At 42.3% G+C, this 27582-nt stretch overlaps 1 protein-coding gene across 2 annotated transcripts in view; it reads left to right on the forward strand.

The window, feature by feature from the left end:
* The window catches only part of itpr3 (inositol 1,4,5-trisphosphate receptor, type 3), a 66596-nt gene that overhangs the window by 17025 nt on the left and 21989 nt on the right, over window positions 1–27582 (forward strand). For both annotated transcript variants that reach the window (XM_079171550.1, XM_079171551.1), the window contains exons 5-27: window positions 29–187; window positions 2341–2439; window positions 2605–2688; window positions 2933–3079; window positions 3165–3260; window positions 3860–3904; window positions 4082–4221; window positions 4417–4516; window positions 5841–6001; window positions 6850–6991; window positions 7085–7249; window positions 7851–8023; window positions 8111–8230; window positions 9085–9166; window positions 9422–9537; window positions 9655–9906; window positions 22201–22345; window positions 22458–22602; window positions 23019–23233; window positions 24978–25098; window positions 25636–25690; window positions 25855–26020; window positions 27042–27200. In XM_079171550.1, the coding sequence (XP_079027676.1) occupies window positions 29–187; window positions 2341–2439; window positions 2605–2688; window positions 2933–3079; window positions 3165–3260; window positions 3860–3904; window positions 4082–4221; window positions 4417–4516; window positions 5841–6001; window positions 6850–6991; window positions 7085–7249; window positions 7851–8023; window positions 8111–8230; window positions 9085–9166; window positions 9422–9537; window positions 9655–9906; window positions 22201–22345; window positions 22458–22602; window positions 23019–23233; window positions 24978–25098; window positions 25636–25690; window positions 25855–26020; window positions 27042–27200 (3087 nt within the window). The remainder of the gene's footprint in view (window positions 1–28; window positions 188–2340; window positions 2440–2604; window positions 2689–2932; window positions 3080–3164; window positions 3261–3859; window positions 3905–4081; window positions 4222–4416; window positions 4517–5840; window positions 6002–6849; window positions 6992–7084; window positions 7250–7850; window positions 8024–8110; window positions 8231–9084; window positions 9167–9421; window positions 9538–9654; window positions 9907–22200; window positions 22346–22457; window positions 22603–23018; window positions 23234–24977; window positions 25099–25635; window positions 25691–25854; window positions 26021–27041; window positions 27201–27582) is intronic.

Consider the following 27582-nt stretch of genomic DNA (forward strand, 5'->3'; position numbering starts at 1 on the left):
GGTAAACGTGCGTGTTGTGTGTCTCCAGCTGCTGCACATGAAGAGCAACAAGTACCTGACGGTGAACAAGCGTCTGCCGGCTCTGCTGGAGAAGAACGCCATGCGGGTCACTCTGGACGGGACGGGGAACGAGGGCTCCTGGCTCTTCATCCAGCCCTTCTGGAAGCTCCGCGCCAACGGGGACAACGTGAGGACACCTTACTACACACACACACACACACACACTGCAGGACGCTGGCTCTGTCTCCGTGTTCATGGTCCCCTGAGGATGAACCTCCGTGACCTTAGTGACGTTGTGACCTTCAGGGCAAACGTCACACTTTCTAATCTACTCGTCAGATTTCTTCATTTCTTCGTTTCACCGACGACCTTTTCTAAAAACAATTATAATTATAACAATAATATTTATAGTGAATAATAATAATAATAACAATAGTGGTAATAATAATAACTTGTAATAATACTAAGTAAGTACGATTTATTTATGAGGCGCGTTTCACAGACATTAGTCACAAACTTTGTCTTTAATTATTATTATTATTTTAATAATACAAATATATAAACAATAAAATCAATTATTATGATCATCACAATGATACAATAATAATAATACAAATGTATTTAAATCATATATTTCATATTTCATAAAGAAATGCAATATGCATGAAGAAGTATTTCATAATTGAATATGATGGAAACAGTCGTAGTATTTATACCTGCAGCAGCAGTTCATGCTTATATATTAATAACAACAATAATACTAGTACCAGTTTTTATTTATGTTATATATATATATATATATATATATATATATATATATATGTGTATATATATATATATGTGTATATATATATATATGTATATATATGTGTGTGTAAATGTATACGTGTATATGTATATGTGTGTATATGTGTGTTTATGTGTATGTGTGTATATGTATATATATGTGTTAATGTGTATGTGTGTAGGTGTATATATGTATATATATGTGTGTTTATGTGTGTGTGTATATGTGTGTATATGTATATATATGTGTTTATGTGTATGTGTGTATATGTATATATATGTGTTAATGTGTATGTGTGTATATGTATATATATGTGTTTATGTGTATGTGTGTATGTGTGTATATGTATATATATGTGTTTATGTGTATGTGTGTATGTGTGTATATGTATATATATGTGTTTATGTGTATGTGTGTATGTGTGTATATGTATATATATATGTGTTTATGTGTATGTGTGTATGTGTGTATATGTATATATATATGTGTTTATGTGTATGTGTGTATGTGTGTATGTGTGTATATATGTATATATATGTGTTTATGTGTATGTGTGTATGTGTGTATATGTATATATATATGTGTTTATGTGTATGTGTGTATGTGTGTATATATGTATATATATGTGTTTATGTGTATGTGTGTATGTGTGTATATATGTATATATATGTGTGTTTATGTGTATGTGTGTATGTGTGTATATGTATATATGTGTGTTTATGTGTATGTGTGTATGTGTGTATATGTATATATATGTGTTTATGTGTATGTGTGTATATGTATATATGTGTGTTTATGTGTATGTGTGTATATGTATATATGTGTGTTTATGTGTATGTGTGTATGTGTATATATGTATATATATGTGTTAATGTGTATGTGTGTATATGTATATATATGTGTTTATGTGTATGTGTGTATGTGTATATATGTATATATATGTGTTAATGTGTATGTGTGTATATGTATATATATGTGTTTATGTGTATGTGTGTATGTGTGTATATGTATATATATGTGTTTATGTGTATGTGTGTATGTGTGTATATGTATATATATGTGTTTATGTGTATGTGTGTATGTGTGTATATGTATATATATGTGTTAATGTGTATGTGTGTATATGTATATATGTGTGTTTATGTGTATGTGTGTATATGTATATATGTGTGTTTATGTGTATGTGTGTATGTGTATATATGTATATATATGTGTTAATGTGTATGTGTGTATATGTATATATATGTGTTTATGTGTATGTGTGTATGTGTGTATATGTATATATATGTGTTTATGTGTATGTGTGTATGTGTGTATATGTATATATATGTGTTTATGTGTGTATGTGTATATATGTATATATATGTGTTAATGTGTATGTGTGTATATGTATATATATGTGTTTATGTGTATGTGTGTATGTGTGTATATGTATATATATGTGTTTATGTGTATGTGTGTATGTGTGTATATGTATATATATGTGTTTATGTGTATGTGTGTATGTGTGTATATGTATATATATGTGTTTATGTGTATGTGTGTATGTGCAGGTGGTGGTTGGAGACAAAGTGATCCTGAACCCGGTGAACGCCGGACAACCACTTCACGCTTCAAACTACGAACTGACCGACCATCCAGGCTGCAAGGAGGTAAAACACACAGTACTGTAGTACTGTAGTACGGCATAAAGTACTGATATATACTGCAGTACTGCATAATGTACTGATACTGCAGTACTGTCTGTGGTACTGATACTGAGGAGGACTAGCTCTGGACCAGAACCCCCCAGTCAGCAGCTCTGTTTCCCTCTGCAGGTGAACTCGGTGAACTGCAACACCAGCTGGAAGATCAACCTGTTCATGATGTTCAGTGACCACCGAGAGGAAGTCCTCAAAGGGGTGAGAGAGTACACGCAGTACACGCAGTACACGCAGTACACACAGTACACACAGTACATGTATATTTATTTATTGAATCAAAGAACTAAACCTTGTCCTTTAATGCCTCACCTCCTATTCTCTCACCTCCTCCTCCTCCCTCATCTCCTCCTCCCTCACCTCCTCCTCCTTTACTTCCTCCTCCCTCATCTCCTCCTCCCTCACCTCCTCCTCCCTCACCTCCTCCTCCCTCACTTCCTGTCAGGGTGAGGTCGTCCGCTTGTTTCACGCCGAGCAGGAGAAGTTTCTGACCTGCGACGAGTACAAAAGCAAACTCCACGTTTTCCTCCGAACTACTCTGAGGCAGTCTGCTACGTCAGCAACGAGCTCCAACGCCCTGTGGGAGATCGAGGTACACACACACACACACACACACACACACACACAGTGAGTTGAAGTTGTATTAAACTCTCTCTGTGTGCTGATTGGTCCGTCAGGTTGTCCATCATGACCCGTGTCGTGGGGGGGCGGGGCACTGGAACAGCCTCTATCGCTTCAAACACCTGGCCACCGGCAACTACCTGGCTGCTGAGGTAACCATGGCAACACTGGGTGGAGCGTTGAATGAAGGAACGAACGAATCTGCTGATTGATTTCTCCATGAGAAACTAATCACATATATATATACATATACATATTAAATTGATTGATTTATGAGAAATCAATCAATTTAATATGTATATATATGTATATATATATACATACGTATATATACAGAAATGTTTGCATTTTGCACACAAAACAAAGTGAATCGATGATCAGATCCATTTTGTGTTGATGGACTCGTTGATTCACCGCCTCGTTCCTTTAGTTGTCACGTTAACATCATTTCACTAAATCTAAACTTGAGTCTCTGTGGACGTAGTTTTGTTCCTATTTGACTAATATAGAAATTATAAATGATTATTTTAACTCTAGTTTTTCATAGAATCTGGATGATATGTGTTCAGTATTCATAAAAGGGTTAATATTATTAAATCTACAAACTTCAAGAGTTATTTTCAAACAGAATTTAGATTTGAAGGAAAGAGAAGGTTTTCTTTATGAAGGAGGTTTAGATGAACATATTTAACATGGATCAAACTGATTTATTAGATGATATGTTTGTATGTAACTGTTGTTGTTGTTGTAGGAGAACCCGGGTTATAAAGGAGAAAATGCAGAGCCGCCGGCCGCGGTGAGTCACCATTTAACTTCTTTACCGAGTCTGAAAGTGATAAAGTACATAACTACGTGCCTTAAAATATCAGCGCAGTAAAAGTACACTGCAGAATATTCCCCATCTGGAGGATCCATTTCAAGGATTTCTTTTTGAAGAACCTCAGCCTCCCCCTGACCTTTGACCCCTCTGCAGATGGACAGTCGTAGCATCAAGCGCTCCCACGGCGAGAGGATCAAGTACAAACTGGTGGCGGTGACTCACGGGAACGACATCGCCTCGCTGTTTGAGCTCGACCCGACTACGCTGCAGAAGACGGACTCGTTCGTACCACGGTAGGAAGCACACGGATGTTTCACATTAAAATACAACAAAGACGTCCTAAGAGAACCCTAGAACCTCTTCAGTGACCAGAGGAACCACCTAAAAGACCCTAATGAGCTAAAGAACCCTTAGATCCACCTCAATGACCCCTAGAACGTATAGATGAAGCAGACTGGTTTAGATCAAGCGTGCTGGTTGTCTCCCAGGAACTCGTATGTACGACTGAGACATCTGTGCACCAACACCTGGATCCAGAGCACCAACGTCCCCATCGACATCGACGAGGAGAGACCCATCAGACTCATGGTGAGTCAGCTCAAGTTAAAAAAAGGCTCTGAATTGATTCTTTTGATGAAAGACGTTAAACTTTAGTGCTACACACATTTTAATTTAGTGTCATGAACATCAGACCAGAAGTTTATTTGTAATCCTGCTGACTAACAGACTAACAAACTGGTGATTATCAAAATACAGAACTTTCTGTTAATCGGCTCATTGATTCATTGGTTTGACTGGTCCGTTATTGACTGGTATGTTATTGACTGGTCCGTTATTGACTGGTCCGTTATTGACTGGTCCGTTAATGACTGGTCCGTTATTGACTGGTACGTTATTGATTGGACGTGGTCCATTATTGACTGGTACATTATTGACTGGTCCGTTATTGACTGGTCCGTTATTGACTGGTACGTTATTGACTGGTCCGTTATTGACTGGTCTGTTATTGACTGGTCCGTTATTGACTGGTACGTTATTGACTGGTACGTTATTGACTGGTCCGTTATTGACTGGTACGTTATTGACTGGACGTGGTCCATTATTGACTGGTCCGTTATTGATTGGTCCGTTATTGTCTGGTACGTTATTGACTGGTACGTTATTGACTGGTCCGTTATTGACTGGTCCGTTATTGACTGGTACGTTATTGATTGGTCCGTTATTGACTGGTACGTTATTGACTGGTCTGTTATTGACTGGTCCGTTATTGACTGGCCCGTTATTGACTGGTACGTTATTGATTGGCCCGTTATTGACTGGTCCGTTATTGATTGGTCCGTTATTGACTGGTACGTTATTGACTGGTCCGTTACTGACTGGTACGTTATTGACTGGTCTGTTATTGACTGGTCCGTTATTGACTGGTCCGTTATTGACTGGTCCGTTATTGACTGTTCCGTTATTGACTGGTCCGTTATTGACTGGTACGTTATTGACTGGTCTGTTATTGACTGGTCCGTTATTGACTGGTCCGTTATTGACTGGTACGTTATTGTTTGTCTTTAATAATTAGTATCGTACTGTCAACTGCACAAAAAGCTGGTTTGGAATCTCTGGTCAGATTCATGACTTTCTTTTTTTTTTAATCAGATTCAGTCCCTAAATCGTAATTTTGACAATTTAAAACAATTAAAACTTTTTTTCGAGCTTGTGTTTTACCATTTAACATTTGATTTTTCTATTTTTATTTTAGTATTGGTGAGGTAATAATGTATTTTTTTTCGAAACAATTATTTGTTTTTCTTGAGTTTATAAGAGCTGGAGTTGCTGTCCGTCAGTGTGTGAAGTGTATATTAACAATAATAATGAATTATATTATTAATGATAGTAATTAACACAACTCGTCCTGCAGTTAGGAACGTGTCCAACAAAAGAGGACAAGGAGGCGTTTGCGATCGTCTCCGTTCCCGTGATGGAGATCAGAGATCTGGACTTCGCCAACGATGCCAGCGCCATGCTGAGCACCGTGGTGGACCAGTTCAGCCAGGGCTTCATCAGCCAGAACGACCGGCGGTACGACTCTGTGTGTGTGTGTGTGTGTGTGTGTGTGTGTGTGTGTGTGTGTGTGTGTGTGTGTGTGTTTGTGATAAGGGAGTGTAGCTAGTGTATTTCTTTGTGAATTTAGGAACTAATTTGATGTCTCTACATGTTTGCATTGAAATATAATAGTTTATTGAAAAATAACTTCAAGATTAATTGTTGCCAAAATGCTCACTATTGATTTTATTTTAATTTGATCTGATTTCCACTAAAAATGGGAATAATTTAATATTCATATTCAAAAGCTCCTTTTCGGCTTTAGTTTTTCCCTGTTTAGGTTGAGGGATCACATTTTCTGAGAATCAAAAAATCTATTTCATATCCACGTTATCCTTCGTGGTCATTAATCCATGATCATGATTAGAGTACTGCATACACATACAAATGTGTTTAAGTGGACACAATAATGCAAATAAATAAAAATAACTTGAATTTGGTCTGAAAGCTTTCTCAGTGTGAGAAAGAAAGAAATGTTAATTTGTGAAAAATGGTCCAAATGATAGTCAAAGAATGATGGTTTAGCATGAGGTTTTTTGGAAGACTACATTTCTCTGACATTTGTTGTAACAATGAAAATATATTATCTGGACAAAAGTCTTTTTGATACAATGATCAAACAAAAAGGAAAGCTTTCCATCTTTTAAAGAATGAAGTAATAATGGATTAAAGACAATGAATATTTTCTGATCTGTCTTCAAATCTTTAAAGCAGACTTAACCAACTTAACATTTCTGATCAGGGAGAGACCGAGATATTCACGGAAACATGATCAAAATCCGGCCTTGAGGAAGAGTTAATGTTCTGTGTTTTTTGACCATCAGGTTTGCCATCAAGCTGCTGGAAGACGTGGTTTTCTTCGTGGCTGACGTCATCAACAGCGGTCAGGTGGTCCTGGATGTAGTCATGACCAAAGCCAACCGAGAGAGACAGAAACTGATGAGAGAACAGAACATCCTCAAACAGGTGTGATCCCAGAATTACTCTGGTATTTAAAAATAAATCACAAAGCAGAAGCAGGAAACGTGACTACCAAAAAATACCTGATTGTGTTTTCAGATCTTTGGCATCCTGAAGGCTCCCTTTAAGGACCGGGGGGGAGGGGAGGGTCCTCTGCTGCGTCTGGAGGAGCTGGCGGACCAGAAGAACTCTCCCTACCAGTACATGTTCAGACTCTGCTACCGAGTCCTCCGACACTCCCAGGAGGACTACCGCAAGAACCAGGTGAGGAGGAAGATCAAATCTTATTCAATGTGTTCAGTTCAGTTAGCATTCCTGGATCTTTTATTGTAATTACTTTATTCTGGATCGTTTTGAAATAACTGTTTTGATGTTGATGATAAAGATGATTGTTTGATTATTATCTATCCTCAACTACCATTTTGTGGCTTTTCTGGAGCTTTCAATCATATCATCAGCATGGAGTTTGCTAAGTTGGCGAGAAGTCCTTACAGTCCTTCGTAAAAGAATGTATTTGGAGTACATACAAAACGTAGTAAACTGCAGAGGAGCACAGATAGATAGGCAGCAGCTGAAAGCTCCTAAACAGCTACTAAAGGGACCTTGAGGTGAGCTCAAGTGTTGCTTCACAAAAGTCGAGAATAAACTTTAAAGGACGATAATAATGTTGGTAGAAATGCTAAGAACGATGATGATGAAGTTCACGAGGAAGGTCGAGATGCTAAGAACGATGATGATGAAGTTCACAAGGAAGGTCGAGATGCTAAGAACGATGATGATGAAGTTTAGAGGATAGTTGAGATGCTAAGACCGATTCTCTCCCACTCTGCCTCTCTGTCTCCCTCACCTTCCTCCCCCCTTTCAGGAGCATATAGCGAAGCAGTTCGGTGTGATGCAGAGTCAGATCGGCTATGACATCCTGGCTGAGGACACCATCACCGCTCTGCTGCACAACAACCGAAAACTGTTGGAGAAACACATCACGAAGACCGAGGTTGAGACCTTTGTCAGCCTGGTCCGCAAGAACCGAGAGCCCAGGTACACACGGCGGCGGGAAGCAAGGAGGGGGGGGGAGTCATGATGTTGTTAGTTTATTATTCTTACATTGTGTTTGTGTTTGTGCAGGTTTCTCGACTACCTGTCAGACCTGTGTGTGTCCAACAACGTTGCTATCCCCGTCACTCAGGAGCTCATCTGTAAATGTGTGCTGGACCCCAAAAACCAGGACATCCTCATCAAGACAGAGTAAGGAGGCAGGCAGGGAGGGGGGGGGGGGGGGGGTGACCTTTGACCCCCTCAATCACAAGTGAATTCCGCATCATCTAAGGCTTATTTGACATTACATTTGATGTGGGAGGATATGGTCTCTGTAATAAGAAGATTACATGGCGAAAAAAGCAAAGTCATTTTTCTGAGCTTCACACAATTGGTTCCAAAATAGGCCTGTTGTTGTTTCCATCAATCAGATCAGCAAAAGCTTTTTTGAATGCCCATCTTTCGGTGCAGGCTGAAAACTCACCTCTTCAAGAAGTACTACCCTGACCCTTCCACTTAGCACTTATTTCATTCGTATTAGCTTATTGCACTTATTGTAATCGTATTAGCTTGTTGCACTTATTGTATGTTTGTTTCTGTACGTTTGCTCTGGTTTATGCTCTTAGATGCTTGTTTAGCAAAGGAGATGCACTTATGACTTCTGGTGACTAGTAGTTCTCTTGAATACCGATGTTGAATACACTTCTTGTAAGTCGCTTTGGATAAAAGCGTCTGCTGAATGACTGTAATGTAATGAATTCCTCATCACTCCAGATGGAATTTAAAATTACAGGAGGACCAGTGAGTTCACAGAAGAACAGGAAGTCATTGTGGGTGTAATTATTAATGTCGGGTGGGGATAAAAATCACAGACCAGTGATATCAGTGGTTGGATCTAGTGTGTGTTTTCTTTTTTTTTATGTATTGAATTTCCAGAACAGCGCTTTTATTTTGAAATATAGTTTCCTGCTGCAATGTGAGCAATCTACCAAAACTAGGCGATCTAAATGATGCTTTTAATGTCATAACATAATTTCACTTGATTTCTGTTTTGTTTCATCTAGACGTCGTGCCCCCAAAGATGCGCCCCATGGTGGTGGTCAGGGAGACTACCTGGGGATGGATGACTATGGAGATGAGGACGAGGTAAATCTGCCTGCATCTCTGTTTAGTTCTTATTTCCTCCATGAGCCTCACATGCTCTGCATGGCTGTCGAGAACACACCAACTTTGGATAAAGATTGACTGCAGGCAGAGCATTCAAAGACATTTCTGAAAATTTAAGTTTTTGTTGAAGAGAAAAAAGAGAGGCAAAACTATGTTTTACCGCTTCACCAAATAAAGCTTGGGATGGTCATCTTGGTCAAATCAGTCTGATTTTGTTCTTGTCTTTTCCTGCAGGTGTGGCTGGTGTGGACAGACAAGACCAATGAGAGACAGGAGAAGAGCATCAGACAGCTGGCTCAGGAGGCGAGACAAGGAAATGCTCACGATGAGAACGTCCTCACCTACTACAGGTAGGGGTCACGCACACAAGATTTCATGAAAATCACACCATTAACTTGCAGTATATTGTAAGTTCACCCAAGAATGTCAATGGAAGAAAGCAAAGCTGTTTCTGTGGACACCCACAGGTACCAGCTGAAGCTCTTTGCACGGATGTGTCTGGACCGTCAATATCTGGCCATTGATGAGATCTCCAAGCAGCTGGACGTGGAGCTCATCTTCTTGTGCATGATGGACGAGACGCTGCCATTTGACCTCCGGGCCTCCTTCTGTCGCCTCATGCTCCACGCCCACGTAGACCGAGACCCTCAGGAGCTAGTGACGCCTGTGAAGTTTGCTCGCCTCTGGACCGAGATCCCTACCTCCATCACCATCAAAGAGTTAGTCGATTTTAATACTTTAAATCTTTTGAAGTCTGTTTTCTATCATATCTAACTGGTTTTGCTGACTCTTGGGGACGTCCCATTTATTAGGACGCTTTCATTTACACTTACCCAACAGATCTAATTTCACCCGTCTTGGTTTACCCAATCCATATGCAAATCAGGGTCTACCCTTCCCAAGACCATTAATGGAAGTCTCCCTGTGGCCATCAGTGAATTTGAATGACTTTGGTTACTCCTCAGGAGAATCTGAGGTAATGGACAAAGTTCTTTTGGGTTTCTCTCGAAGACACTTTCGCGAGAAAAAGTACCCTTTTTGAAGCCTGGATGGCTCAGTTGGTAGAGCATCAGACTTTTAATCTGAGGGTCCAGGGTTCAAGTCCCTGTTCAGGCGTCAAGTTTAATGACGGTGTGACTGTGCAGTTCACTATTGTTGTCGGAGGTCCACAGCTTGCTTCTTGTCATGGATGATTGGTGCCACATGCAAATCAGGGTCTACCCTTCCCAAGACCATTAATGGAAGTCTCCCTTTGGCCATCAGTGTGTTATGAATTTGGTTACTCCCCAGGACGTTCAGATTTCCCGTTAACCTGTTTTTTTCTCCGGCTACATGCAACTTTGGGTCAACCCTCCCCCACTTTTTGGGTTTCTCTCGAAGAAACTTTCGCGAGAAAAAGTACCTTTTTTGAAGCCTGGATGGCTCAGTTGGTAGAGCATCAGACTTTTAATCTGAGGGTCCAGGGTTCAAGTCCCTGTTCAGGCGTCAAATTTAATGACGGTGTGACTGTGCAGTTCACTATTGTTGTCGGAGGTCCACAGCTTGCTTCTTGTCATGGATGATTGGTGCCACATGCAAATCAGGGTCTACCCTTCCCAAGACCATTAATGGAAGTCTCCCTTTGGCCATCAGTGAGTTAAGAATTTGGTTACTCCCCAGGACTTTCAGATTTCCCGTTAACCTGTTTTTTTCTCCGGCTACATGCAACTTTGGGTCAACCCTCCCCCACTCAAGAATCTGAGGTAAAGTTCTTTTGGGTTTCTCTCGAAGACACTTTCGCGAGAAGAAGTACCCTTTTTGAAGCCTGGATGGCTCAGTTGGTAGAGCATCAGACTTTTAATCTGAGGGTCCAGGGTTCAAGTCCCTGTTCAGGCGTCAAATTTAATGACGGTGTGACTGTGCAGTTCACTATTGTTGTCGGAGGTCCACAGCTTGCTTCTTGTCATGGATGATTGGTTCCACATGCAAATCAGGGTCTACCCTTCCCAAGACCATTAATGGAAGTCTCCCTTTGGCCATCAGTGTGTTATGAATTTGGTTACTCCTCAGGACGTTCAGATTTCCCGTTAACCTGTTTTTTTCTCCGGCTACATGCAACTTTGGGTCAACCCTCCCCCACTTTTTGGGTTTCTCTCGAAGAAACTTTCGCGAGAAAAAGTACCTTTTTTGAAGCCTGGATGGCTCAGTTGGTAGAGCATCAGACTTTTAATCTGAGGGTCCAGGGTTCAAGTCCCTGTTCAGGCGTCAAGTTTAATGACGGTGTGACTGTGCAGTTCACTATTGTTGTCGGAGGTCCACAGCTTGCTTCTTGTCATGGATGATTGGTGCCACATGCAAATCAGGGTCTACCCTTCCCAAGACCATTAATGGAAGTCTCCCTTTGGCCATCAGTGTGTTATGAATTTGGTTACTCCCCAGGACGTTCAGATTTCCCTTTAACCTGTTTTTTTCTCCGGCTACATGCAACTTTGGGTCAACCCTCCCCCACTTTTTGGGTTTCTCTCGAAGAAACTTTCGCGAGAAAAAGTACCTTTTTTGAAGCCTGGATGGCTCAGTTGGTAGAGCATCAGACTTTTAATCTGAGGGTCCAGGGTTCAAGTCCCTGTTCAGGCGTCAAGTTTAATGCCAGTGTGACTGTTCAGTTCACTATTGTTGTCGGAGGTCCACAGCTTGCTTCTTGTCATGGATGATTGGTTCCACATGCAAATCAGGGTCTACCCTTCCCAAGACCATTAATGGAAGTCTCCCTGTGGCCATCAGTGTGTTATGAATTTGGTTACTCCTCAGGACGTTCAGATTTCCCTTTAACCTGTTTTTTTCTCCGGCTACATGCAACTTTGGGTCAACCCTCCCCCACTCCAGAATCTGAGGTAAAGTTCTTTTGGGTTTCTCTCGAAGACACTTTCGCGAGAAAAAGTACCCTTTTTGAAGCCTGGATGGCTCAGTTGGTAGAGCATCAGACTTTTAATCTGAGGGTCCAGGGTTCAAGTCCCTGTTCAGGCGTCAAGTTTAATGACGGTGTGACTGTTCAGTTCACTATTGTTGTCGGAGGTCCACAGCTTGCTTCTTGTCATGGATGATTGGTGCCACATGCAAATCAGGGTCTACCCTTCCCAAGACCATTAATGGAAGTCTCCCTTTGGCCATCAGTGAGTTAAGAATTTGGTTACTCCCCAGGACTTTCAGATTTCCCGTTAACCTGTTTTTTTCTCCGGCTACATGCAACTTTGGGTCAACCCTCCCCCACTTTTTGGGTTTCTCTCGAAGAAACTTTCGCGAGAAAAAGTACCTTTTTTGAAGCCTGGATGGCTCAGTTGGTAGAGCATCAGACTTTTAATCTGAGGGTCCAAGGTTCAAGTCCCTGTTCAGGCGTCAAGTTTAATGACGGTGTGACTGTGCAGTTCACTATTGTTGTCGGAGGTCCACAGCTTGCTTCTTGTCATGGATGATTGGTGCCACATGCAAATCAGGGTCTACCCTTCCCAAGACCATTAATGGAAGTCTCCCTTTGGCCATCAGTGTGTTATGAATTTGGTTACTCCTCAGGACGTTCAGATTTCCCTTTAACCTGTTTTTTTCTCCGGCTACATGCAACTTTGGGTCAACCCTCCCCCGCTCCAGAATCTGAGGTAAAGTTCTTTTGGGTTTCTCTCGAAGACACTTTCGCGAGAAGAAGTACCTTTTTTGAAGCCTGGATGGCTCAGTTGGTAGAGCATCAGACTTTTAATCTGAGGGTCCAGGGTTCAAGTCCCTGTTCAGGCGTCAAGTTTAATGACGGTGTGACTGCGCAGTTCACTATTGTTGTCGGAGGTCCACAGCTTGCTTCTTGTCATGGATGATTGGTGCCACATGCAAATCAGGGTCTACCCTTCCCAAGACCATTAATGGAAGTCTCCCTTTGGCCATCAGTGAGTTAAGAATTTGGTTACTCCCCAGGACTTTCAGATTTCCCGTTAACCTGTTTTTTTCTCCGGCTACATGCAACTTTGGGTCAACCCTCCCCCACTTTTTGGGTTTCTCTCGAAGAAACTTTCGCGAGAAAAAGTACCTTTTTTTGAAGCCTGGATGGCTCAGTTGGTAGAGCATCAGACTTTTAATCTGAGGGTCCAGGGTTCAAGTCCCTGTTCAGGCGTCAAGTTTAATGACGGTGTGACTGTTCAGTTCACTATTGTTGTCGGAGGTCCACAGCTTCCTTCTTGTCATGGATGATTGGTGCCACATGCAAATCAGGGTCTACCCTTCCCAAGACCATTAATGGAAGTCTCCCTGTGGCCGTCAGTGTGTTATGAATTTTGTTACTCCTCAGGACGTTCAGATTTCCCTTTAACCTGTTTTTTTCTCCGGCTACATGCAACTTTGGGTCAACCCTCCCCCACTTTTTGGGTTTCTCTCGAAGAAACTTTCGCGAGAAAAAGTACCTTTTTTGAAGCCTGGATGGCTCAGTTGGTAGAGCATCAGACTTTTAATCTGAGGGTCCAGGGTTCAAGTCCCTGTTCAGGCGTCAAGTTTAATGACGGTGTGACTGTTCAGTTCACTATTGTTGTCGGAGGTCCACAGCTTCCTTCTTGTCATGGATGATTGGTGCCACATGCAAATCAGGGTCTACCCTTCCCAAGACCATTAATAGAAGTCTCCCTTTGGCCATCAGTGAGTTAAGAATTTGGTTACTCCCCAGGACGTTCAGATTTCCCGTTAACCTGTTTTTTTCTCCGGCTACATGCAACTTTGGGTCAACCCTCCCCCACTCCAGAATCTGAGGTAAAGTTCTTTTGGGTTTCTCTCGAAGACACTTTCACGAGAAAAAGTACCCTTTTTGAAGCCTGGATGGCTCAGTTGGTAGAGCATCAGACTTTTAATCTGAGGGTCCAGGGTTCAAGTCCCTGTTCAGGTGTCAAGTTTAATGCCAGTGTGACTGTTCAGTTCACTATTGTTGTTGGAGGTCCACAGCTTGCTTCTTGTCATGGATGATTGGTTCCACATGCAAATCAGGGTCTACCCTTCCCAAGACCATTAATGGAAGTCTCCCTGTGGCCATCAGTGTGTTATGAATTTGGTTACTCCTCAGGACGTTCAGATTTCCCTTTAACCTGTTTTTTTCTCCGGCTACATGCAACTTTGGGTCAACCCTCCCCCACTCAAGAATCTGAGGTAAAGTTCTTTTGGGTTTCTCTCGAAGACACTTTCGCGAGAAGAAGTACCCTTTTTGAAGCCTGGATGGCTCAGTTGGTAGAGCATCAGACTTTTAATCTGAGGGTCCAGGGTTCAAGTCCCTGTTCAGGCGTCAAGTTTAATGACGGTGTGACTGTTCAGTTCACTATTGTTGTCGGAGGTCCACAGCTTGCTTCTTGTCATGGATGATTGGTGCCACATGCAAATCAGGGTCTACCCTTCCCAAGACCATTAATGGAAGTCTCCCTTTGGCCATCAGTGTGTTATGAATTTGGTTACTCCTCAGGACGTTCAGATTTCCCGTTAACCTGTTTTTTTCTCCGGCTACATGCAACTTTGGGTCAACCCTCCCCCACTTTTTGGGTTTCTCTCGAAGAAACTTTCACGAGAAAAAGTACCTTTTTTGAAGCCTGGATGGCTCAGTTGGTAGAGCATCAGACTTTTAATCTGAGGGTCCAGGGTTCAAGTCCCTGTTCAGGCGTCAAGTTTAATGACGGTGTGACTGTTCAGTTCACTATTGTTGTCGGAGGTCCACAGCTTGCTTCTTGTCATGGATGATTGGTTCCACATGCAAATCAGGGTCTACCCTTCCCAAGACCATTAATGGAAGTCTCCCTTTGGCCATCAGTGAGTTAAGAATTTGGTTACTCCCCAGGACTTTCAGATTTCCCGTTAACCTGTTTTTTTCTCCGGCTACATGCAACTTTGGGTCAACCCTCCCCCACTTTTTGGGTTTCTCTCGAAGAAACTTTCGCGAGAAAAAGTACCTTTTTTGAAGCCTGGATGGCTCAGTTGGTAGAGCATCAGACTTTTAATCTGAGGGTCCAGGGTTCAAGTCCCTGTTCAGGCGTCAAGTTTAATGCCAGTGTGACTGTTCAGTTCACTATTGTTGTTGGAGGTCCACAGCTTGCTTCTTGTCATGGATGATTGGTTCCACATGCAAATCAGGGTCTACCCTTCCCAAGACCATTAATGGAAGTCTCCCTGTGGCCATCAGTGTGTTATGAATTTGGTTACTCCTCAGGACGTTCAGATTTCCCGTTAACCTGTTTTTTTCTCCGGCTACATGCAACTTTGGGTCAACCCTCCCCCACTTTTTGGGTTTCTCTCGAAGAAACTTTCGCGAGAAAAAGTACCTTTTTTGAAGCCTGGATGGCTCAGTTGGTAGAGCATCAGACTTTTAATCTGAGGGTCCAGGGTTCAAGTCCCTGTTCAGGCGTCAATTTTAATGACGGTGTGACTGTTCAGTTCACTATTGTTGTCGGAGGTCCACAGCTTGCTTCTTGTCATGGATGATTGGTTCCACATGCAAATCAGGGTCTACCCTTCCCAAGACCATTAATGGAAGTCTCCCTGTGGCCATCAGTGTGTTATGAATTTGGTTACTCCTCAGGACGTTCAGATTTCCCTTTAACCTGTTTTTTTCTCCGGCTACATGCAACTTTGGGTCAACCCTCCCCCACTCCAGAATCTGAGGTAAAGTTCTTTTGGGTTTCTCTCGAAGACACTTTCGCGAGAAAAAGTACCCTTTTTGAAGCCTGGATGGCTCAGTTGGTAGAGCATCAGACTTTTAATCTGAGGGTCCAGGGTTCAAGTCCCTGTTCAGGCGTCAAGTTTAATGACGGTGTGACTGTTCAGTTCACTATTGTTGTCGGAGGTCCACAGCTTGCTTCTTGTCATGGATGATTGGTGCCACATGCAAATCAGGGTCTACCCTTCCCAAGACCATTAATGGAAGTCTCCCTTTGGCCATCAGTGAGTTAAGAATTTGGTTACTCCCCAGGACTTTCAGATTTCCCGTTAACCTGTTTTTTTCTCCGGCTACATGCAACTTTGGGTCAACCCTCCCCCATTCCAGAATCTGAGGTAAAGTTCTTTTGGGTTTCTCTCGAAGACACTTTCGCGAGAAAAAGTACCCTTTTTGAAGCCTGGATGGCTCAGTTGGTAGAGCATCAGACTTTTAATCTGAGGGTCCAGGGTTCAAGTCCCTGTTCAGGCGTCAAGTTTAATGACGGTGTGACTGTGCAGTTCACTATTGTTGTCGGAGGTCCACAGCTTGCTTCTTGTCATGGATGATTGGTGCCACATGCAAATCAGGGTCTACCCTTCCCAAGACCATTAATGGAAGTCTCCCTTTGGCCATCAGTGAGTTAAGAATTTGGTTACTCCCCAGGACTTTCAGATTTCCCGTTAACCTGTTTTTTTCTCCGGCTACATGCAACTTTGGGTCAACCCTCCCCCACTTTTTGGGTTTCTCTCGAAGAAACTTTCGCGAGAAAAAGTACCTTTTTTGAAGCCTGGATGGCTCAGTTGGTAGAGCATCAGACTTTTAATCTGAGGGTCCAGGGTTCAAGTCCCTGTTCAGGCGTCAAGTTTAATGCCAGTGTGACTGTTCAGTTCACTATTGTTGTTGGAGGTCCACAGCTTGCTTCTTGTCATGGATGATTGGTTCCACATGCAAATCAGGGTCTACCCTTCCCAAGACCATTAATGGAAGTCTCCCTGTGGCCATCAGTGTGTTATGAATTTGGTTACTCCTCAGGACGTTCAGATTTCCCGTTAACCTGTTTTTTTCTCCGGCTACATGCAACTTTGGGTCAACCCTCCCCCACTTTTTGGGTTTCTCTCGAAGAAACTTTCGCGAGAAAAAGTACCTTTTTTGAAGCCTGGATGGCTCAGTTGGTAGAGCATCAGACTTTTAATCTGAGGGTCCAGGGTTCAAGTCCCTGTTCAGGCGTCAATTTTAATGACGGTGTGACTGTTCAGTTCACTATTGTTGTCGGAGGTCCACAGCTTGCTTCTTGTCATGGATGATTGGTTCCACATGCAAATCAGGGTCTACCCTTCCCAAGACCATTAATGGAAGTCTCCCTGTGGCCATCAGTGTGTTATGAATTTGGTTACTCCTCAGGACGTTCAGATTTCCCTTTAACCTGTTTTTTTCTCCGGCTACATGCAACTTTGGGTCAACCCTCCCCCACTCCAGAATCTGAGGTAAAGTTCTTTTGGGTTTCTCTCGAAGACACTTTCGCGAGAAAAAGTACCCTTTTTGAAGCCTGGATGGCTCAGTTGGTAGAGCATCAGACTTTTAATCTGAGGGTCCAGGGTTCAAGTCCCTGTTCAGGCGTCAAGTTTAATGACGGTGTGACTGTTCAGTTCACTATTGTTGTCGGAGGTCCACAGCTTGCTTCTTGTCATGGATGATTGGTGCCACATGCAAATCAGGGTCTACCCTTCCCAAGACCATTAATGGAAGTCTCCCTTTGGCCATCAGTGTGTTATGAATTTGGTTACTCCTCAGGACGTTCAGATTTCCCGTTAACCTGTTTTTTTCTCCGGCTACATGCAACTTTGGGTCAACCCTCCCCCACTTTTTGGGTTTCTCTCGAAGAAACTTTCACGAGAAAAAGTACCTTTTTTGAAGCCTGGATGGCTCAGTTGGTAGAGCATCAGACTTTTAATCTGAGGGTCCAGGGTTCAAGTCCCTGTTCAGGCGTCAAGTTTAATGACGGTGTGACTGTTCAGTTCACTATTGTTGTCGGAGGTCCACAGCTTGCTTCTTGTCATGGATGATTGGTTCCACATGCAAATCAGGGTCTACCCTTCCCAAGACCATTAATGGAAGTCTCCCTTTGGCAATCAGTGAGTTAAGAATTTGGTTACTCCCCAGGACTTTCAGATTTCCCGTTAACCTGTTTTTTTCTCCGGCTACATGCAACTTTGGGTCAACCCTCCCCCACTTTTTGGGTTTCTCTCGAAGAAACTTTCGCGAGAAAAAGTACCTTTTTTGAAGCCTGGATGGCTCAGTTGGTAGAGCATCAGACTTTTAATCTGAGGGTCCAGGGTTCAAGTCCCTGTTCAGGCGTCAAGTTTAATGCCAGTGTGACTGTTCAGTTCACTATTGTTGTTGGAGGTCCACAGCTTGCTTCTTGTCATGGATGATTGGTTCCACATGCAAATCAGGGTCTACCCTTCCCAAGACCATTAATGGAAGTCTCCCTGTGGCCATCAGTGTGTTATGAATTTGGTTACTCCTCAGGACGTTCAGATTTCCCGTTAACCTGTTTTTTTCTCCGGCTACATGCAACTTTGGGTCAACCCTCCCCCACTTTTTGGGTTTCTCTCGAAGAAACTTTCGCGAGAAAAAGTACCTTTTTTGAAGCCTGGATGGCTCAGTTGGTAGAGCATCAGACTTTTAATCTGAGGGTCCAGGGTTCAAGTCCCTGTTCAGGCGTCAATTTTAATGACGGTGTGACTGTTCAGTTCACTATTGTTGTCGGAGGTCCACAGCTTGCTTCTTGTCATGGATGATTGGTTCCACATGCAAATCAGGGTCTACCCTTCCCAAGACCATTAATGGAAGTCTCCCTGTGGCCATCAGTGTGTTATGAATTTGGTTACTCCTCAGGACGTTCAGATTTCCCTTTAACCTGTTTTTTTCTCCGGCTACATGCAACTTTGGGTCAACCCTCCCCCACTCCAGAATCTGAGGTAAAGTTCTTTTGGGTTTCTCTCGAAGACACTTTCGCGAGAAAAAGTACCCTTTTTGAAGCCTGGATGGCTCAGTTGGTAGAGCATCAGACTTTTAATCTGAGGGTCCAGGGTTCAAGTCCCTGTTCAGGCGTCAAGTTTAATGACGGTGTGACTGTTCAGTTCACTATTGTTGTCGGAGGTCCACAGCTTGCTTCTTGTCATGGATGATTGGTGCCACATGCAAATCAGGGTCTACCCTTCCCAAGACCATTAATGGAAGTCTCCCTTTGGCCATCAGTGTGTTATGAATTTGGTTACTCCTCAGGACGTTCAGATTTCCCGTTAACCTGTTTTTTTCTCCGGCTACATGCAACTTTGGGTCAACCCTCCCCCATTCCAGAATCTGAGGTAAAGTTCTTTTGGGTTTCTCTCGAAGACACTTTCGCGAGAAAAAGTACCCTTTTTGAAGCCTGGATGGCTCAGTTGGTAGAGCATCAGACTTTTAATCTGAGGGTCCAGGGTTCAAGTCCCTGTTCAGGCGTCAAGTTTAATGACGGTGTGACTGTTCAGTTCACTATTGTTGTCGGAGGTCCACAGCTTGCTTCTTGTCATGGATGATTGGTGCCACATGCAAATCAGGGTCTACCCTTCCCAAGACCATTAATGGAAGTCTCCCTTTGGCCATCAGTGTGTTATGAATTTGGTTACTCCTCAGGACGTTCAGATTTCCCGTTAACCTGTTTTTTTCTCCGGCTACATGCAACTTTGGGTCAACCCTCCCCCACTTTTTGGGTTTCTCTCGAAGAAACTTTCACGAGAAAAAGTACCTTTTTTGAAGCCTGGATGGCTCAGTTGGTAGAGCATCAGACTTTTAATCTGAGGGTCCAGGGTTCAAGTCCCTGTTCAGGCGTCAAGTTTAATGACGGTGTGACTGTTCAGTTCACTATTGTTGTCGGAGGTCCACAGCTTGCTTCTTGTCATGGATGATTGGTTCCACATGCAAATCAGGGTCTACCCTTCCCAAGACCATTAATGGAAGTCTCCCTTTGGCCATCAGTGAGTTAAGAATTTGGTTACTCCCCAGGACTTTCAGATTTCCCGTTAACCTGTTTTTTTCTCCGGCTACATGCAACTTTGGGTCAACCCTCCCCCACTTTTTGGGTTTCTCTCGAAGAAACTTTCGCGAGAAAAAGTACCTTTTTTGAAGCCTGGATGGCTCAGTTGGTAGAGCATCAGACTTTTAATCTGAGGGTCCAGGGTTCAAGTCCCTGTTCAGGCGTCAAGTTTAATGACGGTGTGACTGTTCAGTTCACTATTGTTGTCGGAGGTCCACAGCATGCTTCTTGTCATGGATGATTGGTTCCACATGCAAATCAGGGTCTACCCTTCCCAAGACCATTAATGGAAGTCTCCCTGTGGCCATCAGTGTGTTATGAATTTGGTTACTCCTCAGGACGTTCAGATTTCCCGTTAACCTGTTTTTTTCTCCGGCTACATGCAACTTTGGGTCAACCCTCCCCCACTCCAGAATCTGAGGTAAAGTTCTTTTGGGTTTCTCTCGAAGAAACTTTCGCGAGAAAAAGTACCCTTTTTGAAGCCTGGATGGCTCAGTTGGTAGAGCATCAGACTTTTAATCTGAGGGTCCAGGGTTCAAGTCCCTGTTCAGGCGTCAAGTTTAATGACGGTGTGACTGTGCAGTTCACTATTGTTGTCGGAGGTCCACAGCTTGCTTCTTGTCATGGATGATTGGTTCCACATGCAAATCAGGGTCTACCCTTCCCAAGACCATTAATGGAAGTCTCCCTTTGGCCATCAGTGAGTTAAGAATTTGGTTACTCCCCAGGACGTTCAGATTTCCCGTTAACCTGTTTTTTTCTCCGGCTACATGCAACTTTGGGTCAACCCTCCCCCACTTTTTGGGTTTCTCTCGAAGAAACTTTCGCGAGAAAAAGTACCTTTTTTGAAGCCTGGATGGCTCAGTTGGTAGAGCATCAGACTTTTAATCTGAGGGTCCAGGGTTCAAGTCCCTGTTCAGGCGTCAAGTTTAATGACGGTGTGACTGTTCAGTTCACTATTGTTGTCGGAGGTCCACAGCATGCTTCTTGTCATGGATGATTGGTTCCACATGCAAATCAGGGTCTACCCTTCCCAAGACCATTAATGGAAGTCTCCCTGTGGCCATCAGTGTGTTATGAATTTGGTTACTCCTCAGGACGTTCAGATTTCCCTTTAACCTGTTTTTTTCTCCGGCTACATGCAACTTTGGGTCAACCCTCCCCCACTCCAGAATCTGAGGTAAAGTTCTTTTGGGTTTCTCTCGAAGACACTTTCGCGAGAAAAAGTACCCTTTTTGAAGCCTGGATGGCTCAGTTGGTAGAGCATCAGACTTTTAATCTGAGGGTCCAGGGTTCAAGTCCCTGTTCAGGCGTCAAATTTAATGACGGTGTGACTGTGCAGTTCACTATTGTTGTCGGAGGTCCACAGCTTGCTTCTTGTCATGGATGATTGGTGCCACATGCAAATCAGGGTCTACCCTTCCCAAGACCATTAATGGAAGTCTCCCTGTGGCCGTCAGTGTGTTATGAATTTGGTTACTCCTCAGGACGTTCAGATTTCCCTTTAACCTGTTTTTTTCTCCGGCTACATGCAACTTTGGGTCAACCCTCCCCCACTTTTTGGGTTTCTCTCGAAGACACTTTCGCGAGAAAAAGTACCCTTTTTGAAGCCTGGATGGCTCAGTTGGTAGAGCATCAGACTTTTAATCTGAGGGTCCAGGGTTCAAGTCCCTGTTCAGGCGTCAAGTTTAATGACGGTGTGACTGTGCAGTTCACTATTGTTGTCGGAGGTCCACAGCTTGCTTCTTGTCATGGATGATTGGTTCCACATGCAAATAAGGGTCTACCCTTCCCAAGACCATTAATGGAAGTCTCCCTTTGGCCATCAGTGAGTTAAGAATTTGGTTACTCCCCAGGACTTTCAGATTTCCCGTTAACCTGTTTTTTTCTCCGGCTACATGCAACTTTGGGTCAACCCTCCCCCACTTTTTGGGTTTCTCTCGAAGAAACTTTCGCGAGAAAAAGTACCTTTTTTGAAGCCTGGATGGCTCAGTTGGTAGAGCATCAGACTTTTAAGTCCCTATTCAGCTGTAAAGTTTTATGTTGGTGTGACTTATCTGGTCAGTTCACTATTGTCATCATTGGTGGAGGTTCACTTTGTGCTTGTTTCTGTGGAGGCTGTTCATTATGACATGAAACAAGCTTTATTCAGAAGAAATGTTCTTTACTTGAACTTTCAGCATTAACCACGTCAATGATTGCTGTGAGTTTTGACTTTCTTTAGTAAATAATTATTCTGATGTGTGTTATTCTCAGTTATGACTCCAACATGGATGACAGCAGAGACAACAAGAAGAACCGGTTCTCCAATACAATGGCATTCATGGAGGAATATCTCAACAACGTCCTGAACGACGAGCTGCCCTTCCACAACGAGGAGAAAAACAAACTTACATACGAGGTCAACCCTTGCTCTTCTACGTCCTGTCTCATCTTACAACTTTCTCCATCCTTTAGTTTTGCTGTTTTATCCTTTGTTCACTTCCTTTTTGTCCACTTTTATTTTTCTCCAGGTGGTGAGTTTGGCCAGACATTTGATCTACTTTGGTTTCTACAGCTTCTTCGAGCTGCTCAGACTCACCAGAACCCTGCTGGGCATCATCGACTGTAGACCCAACCCTGCATATGCTGGCCTCTTATTCCATGATGATGGATCAGGTAGTCTCTGCTTTGGTTACCGTTAGCCTAAACTAAAAAATATAGTTATTCAACTTTTATTTACATATTTTTCTGTTTTTTTTGTTAGTTAACCATTAAGTCACTGTTAAAATATTTATGTGTGAAGTTTCTCACAAATGAAATTCCTAAAGTGGCTGTGATTGTTGCACCGTTCGTTTAGAAAAGTCAGAAAAATTGTCAGATTTAGACCCTTGATTTGGACGTCACAAAGAAAGGGGGTTTCAAAGACTGTTAGAAGATATGATAAGCACTTTGGTTGAAGCAGGGGTTTGTAACTTAAGAACCAATTCTGATTATTTAAAAAAATTGGAGGACCACTTTCCCAAATAAATGAGAAAAAAAGCATAAACTGGGTTGGAAGTAATATCTGCTCTTTTCTTCTTCCATGTCTGAAGGGAAGAATGTGAAGCGCTCCATACATGGGATGGGTCAGATAATGTCCACCATGGTCCTGAACAGGAAGCAGTCCTTATTTGGAGGTACCGGAGCCAGAGGGGCGGGGCTGGGGGTGGGGCTTGCGCTTGACGGACAGAGAGGCAGCAAAGATAGTATCGACAAGATGGACCTGACGGTGATGGACACCAAGCTGAAGATACTGGAGATACTACAGGTATCTAAAAATACAAATCAATTAAAGGAAAGTGGCCACTTTATTAGGTACACCTGTAAAAGTCGAATGCAATCCAATCCAATAGTTTAGCCATAAATTCTACTTTTATAATGTTCAAGTTTTTTGACACCGACATAGACATGTTAATTAAATTGATTAACCAAATATTGTAAACTTTATTCATAATAAATAACTTCATAATTAAATATTGCTACCATAGCAAACGTCTCTTCGAACTTCATAAAATCGTATCTACATAAGATCCCACAATATCATTACCATTAGAAAAATGGGAAAAGGACCTCAGTATCAATCTGGATAAAAACCTCTGGACACAAATCTCAGCTCTAAAATGTCCAGAGATATGAATCTACTACTGATGCAATACAAAGTAATACAACATGAACGTCCTGCTGTGGGATTTAATAATTCACAATACTGCACACAATGTGAACTTTGCACCCACGACAGTTACTTAAACGCCCTTCGCTCATGGCCCCTTCAGAGTTGTTGGAAAGAGATCACAACTAAACATTCAGAGTCACAATCAGCCAAGATAACTGTTCTCCTCAATAAGAAATCCATAAAAACAATGGCTGAACCTCCTCTCAGAACATAAACCACGAGAGCTAGTCTCTGCCAAACATAATAATTAAATCACAGAATTCAATTAAAATGTCTCATATTTGAACCTGGCTCTCCGTTCTGGGACCAAGTAGTGAGGCAACGACGAAACAGGAGTTGTGGGAACAAAACCTGGACCTGGGTGTTTATTCACTCAAAAAATACAAACATATTGTAAACCAAGAATTGTCCATAACTGTACTTACAATTAAACAAGATTTTTAATTGAACAATCTGACACATGACAGAACATTTATAGTGGCTTGGACAAACCAAATAACACACAAGGGGGAACCGAGATGGACACCAACCACAAAGCAAAACCAACTAAACCCAAAGTCCCCCCATGACATGGCAGCACATGGTTTGGCCCGATGAGTCGGCTCCAGGATTTAAGAGTCCTCAACCCTCAGCTGTAGCTTTGGCTCAACCAGGAAGGGACCTCGCCCAACAACTACGGTTCCTCAAAGACAAAGCAACAAATGATTAATATAACAAACAATAGCATGTGTAAATCTACCGTGTTGAAATGTCTGCACTTCATACAAACAATGTAAGTAACAAACAAATAAAGTAATATAAATAAATATACTTAACTAACCAAAAGTTGCCGGTGGTTGTATAATAATTATATAAAACTGAAATACTGGAGATAGTAATGCATCAATTAACTTGAATTAAACTACACCAGCTCATTTAAAAATAGATATTTTAGCCAATCCAAACTACAAATCAATTTGTACTATTTTATATAATATCTAAGGACAGCGGCAACATCACAGGCGACTGACAGAGCTTGATACCAATAGACCAAAATGTCAATACACCGAAAACAAATTTAGCTTGAAATACTGCTATAAAGGTGTGGGTTTGAGAACATCACGTTTTAATAAGTGAAAGAGCAGCTGAGAACCACAACAACATTAAATTCTTTAAACTTTGTCAAAACTGAATTTCACATCAAAAAGTAGAAATTCTAGATCAAATCTGGTTCAACAAAACTGTTTTTTGTTATTGTTATTTGAACATATTTTATCTTAAGTAAACATTAGCTGGTAAGCAAGCTAACGCTAGCTAACACATGTTGCTAACTACCCCTCTTAACTCTGCTCTTCATCAGTTCATCCTCAACGTTCGTCTGGACTACCGCATCTCCTTCCTGCTGTCCGTGTTTAAGAAGGAGTTTGTGGATGTGTATCCCATGGCTGATGCTGATGCCACCACTAACATGGAGCATGCAGGTACAAACACAAGCTTCCACCTTTGTCTCTCCACTTTTATCTCTTACAGTTGAGTTTTTTTTTTAACTAAACCTATATAAATAAAATGTAAAGAGTCACAATTCTCTGCTGAAAGTGCTGCCCTCTTGGCCTTTGGTCTCTATTGACAAAGACATTTCTAATTTCAACTAAACTTTGAGCTGATTTGCTGAAGGAAAATGTAATTTGACCTTCAATTCAAAATGTATGTGTGTGACGTACGTCAACACACATCCCTCAGAGTTTGGTAAAGGTGTGTGTTGTTACTTCCCCCAATGCTTCCAGATGTTCCCGTCAACATGGAAATAACAGGTAGAATCCAGAACAGTGATAATTGAAGAAACCTTTTCCTGCTGTGTCCATTCCATGTTTGTTAACATTTACCCTTGAATGTGCTTCCTGTTTTCCTGTTTTTACTATCAAAGCAACCTGCGTGTGAAAATAAAGAATCTCCAACCAAATTCATTTTTGGTTCGTTCGGACTGTTTCTGAACCGTTGGTGTGTTTGTCCCTCTTCAGTCAGCATCAACCTGCAGCACATCGGAGAACAGGCTGAGGCGATGTTTGGAGTCGGGTATGTAATGTTGTACATGATACATATGTAGATATTTCAATGTACATATTTATTCATCAGGTTTTAAAAACCTGCATCACTACTGAACCATTGTTTGGACATTTGAAGAAGCAGACATCGATATCTCTGTATATAGACGTTGGGTACTCTGTGTGTGATTACAGGAAGGGGAACAGCATCCTGGAGGTGGATGATGAAGGCGGCCGTATGTTCCTGCGGGTGCTGACCCACCTCACCATGCACGACTACCCTCCTCTGGTGTCTGGAGCCCTGCAGCTGCTTTTCAGACACTTCAGCCAGAGACAGGAAGTGCTGCACACCTTCAAACAGGTACACACACACACACACACACACACACACACACACACACACACACACACACACACACACACACACACACACACACACTCTCGTATGGAATTAACAGCAGACAGAATGTTAAGGTTGGAAAAGACGATCAACCATAAGACAAAATCCAATGTTTTTGACTAAAGTCTTTAAACTAATGTGCATCTCAATATGTGAAGAAGGAAAATAAATGATGGATAAGGAAACATAACAGCAGTGAGCATCTTGCACTGCACATACTACACCTTTATACTTTCAACTGAACCTTTTCACAGCTGGTAGAACATCAGACTTTTAATCTAAGGGTCCAGGGTCCAAGACCCTGTTCTTGGTTCTTGTCTGTTTGGTTCCCTGTCATCGTCGTTCATGGAGATCCACAGTGTGCTTGTTGCCTTCGGTGAGTGGGACATTTGGCCAATCACATGTACAGGAAACATGTATGTTCAGGCAAAATACTTATGGTGTAACATGTTAGTTCAACACATGCTGTGACCACATGAACTGGCTTTAGAAATGATGCAGAAATGATCATTTCACAAGTCTGCCCTTTGTACTGGAGCTCATCATCATAAAGAGCTCATTTCAGAATTAAGATTTTCGACTCATCTGCTGTGATATATCTGACTCAGTGTGAAATAATAAGGAAGTACTGTATGTATTTTGTAACAAACAGTTGGGGAAGCATTGACAGAAAGCTCTGGACTGAAAGCTTTAGTGACAACTCAGATAATAAAGAAATACAAAAATACATTCCTAGAATTACACATTTATTTGCCTTTATCAACAAAATGTGATTTGAAGTTGGTGGTAGTGTTACAACATTGTTCTTTAACATTGATCAGGACAAAACTGGAGAAGACCAGAGATACATTTCTTGAATGCCAATTGTCAAACCAGCAGCCTTCATCCAGTTCATGTCAGGTCTGCTTGTCTGTTGTTGTCATTGACCGAGCAACTGTTAGCAAGAGACTCATGTTAATCCTCCAAAGTGTTGCCTCTGCAGGTCCAGCTGTTGATCTCGGCTCAGGATGTGGAGAACTACAAGCTGATCAAGGCGGATCTGGATCGTCTCCGAACTCTGGTGGAGAAATCTGAACTATGGGTGGAGAAGAAGAACTCGGGTGGAGGCGACGGGAAGAAGGACAAGAAGGAGAAAGAACAGGTAGAAAAAACAGCATTTTGTTTTTTCACCTTCAATTTCACGACAGGCATTAATATTGAAAAAGGTCAAATAACTGTTGGAGAATTCCCCAATATGTGGTCAGCATGTAATTGTATATATATATATATATATATATATATACTGTATATATGTATATGTGTATATATGGACATTAAATGGTTTATGTTCCTGCCAGAACTGATACATAGATTCCCAAATGCCTAAAATTGGACACAGAATAAAGCTTTGTTTTCAAAGTACACGTGTGTTGAAGGAGGAAAATGGGTTGAGGAGGCGGTGAAAAGTGCAGCATCATCAGCATACGACTTTAGAGTGACAGGTAGTTCAGTGAGGGAGCTGAGTGAAATGAAAATCCTAAAGG

Source organism: Pholis gunnellus (genome assembly GCF_910591455.1).
Source record: "Pholis gunnellus genome assembly, chromosome: 2".
NCBI lineage: Eukaryota > Metazoa > Chordata > Actinopteri > Perciformes > Pholidae > Pholis > Pholis gunnellus.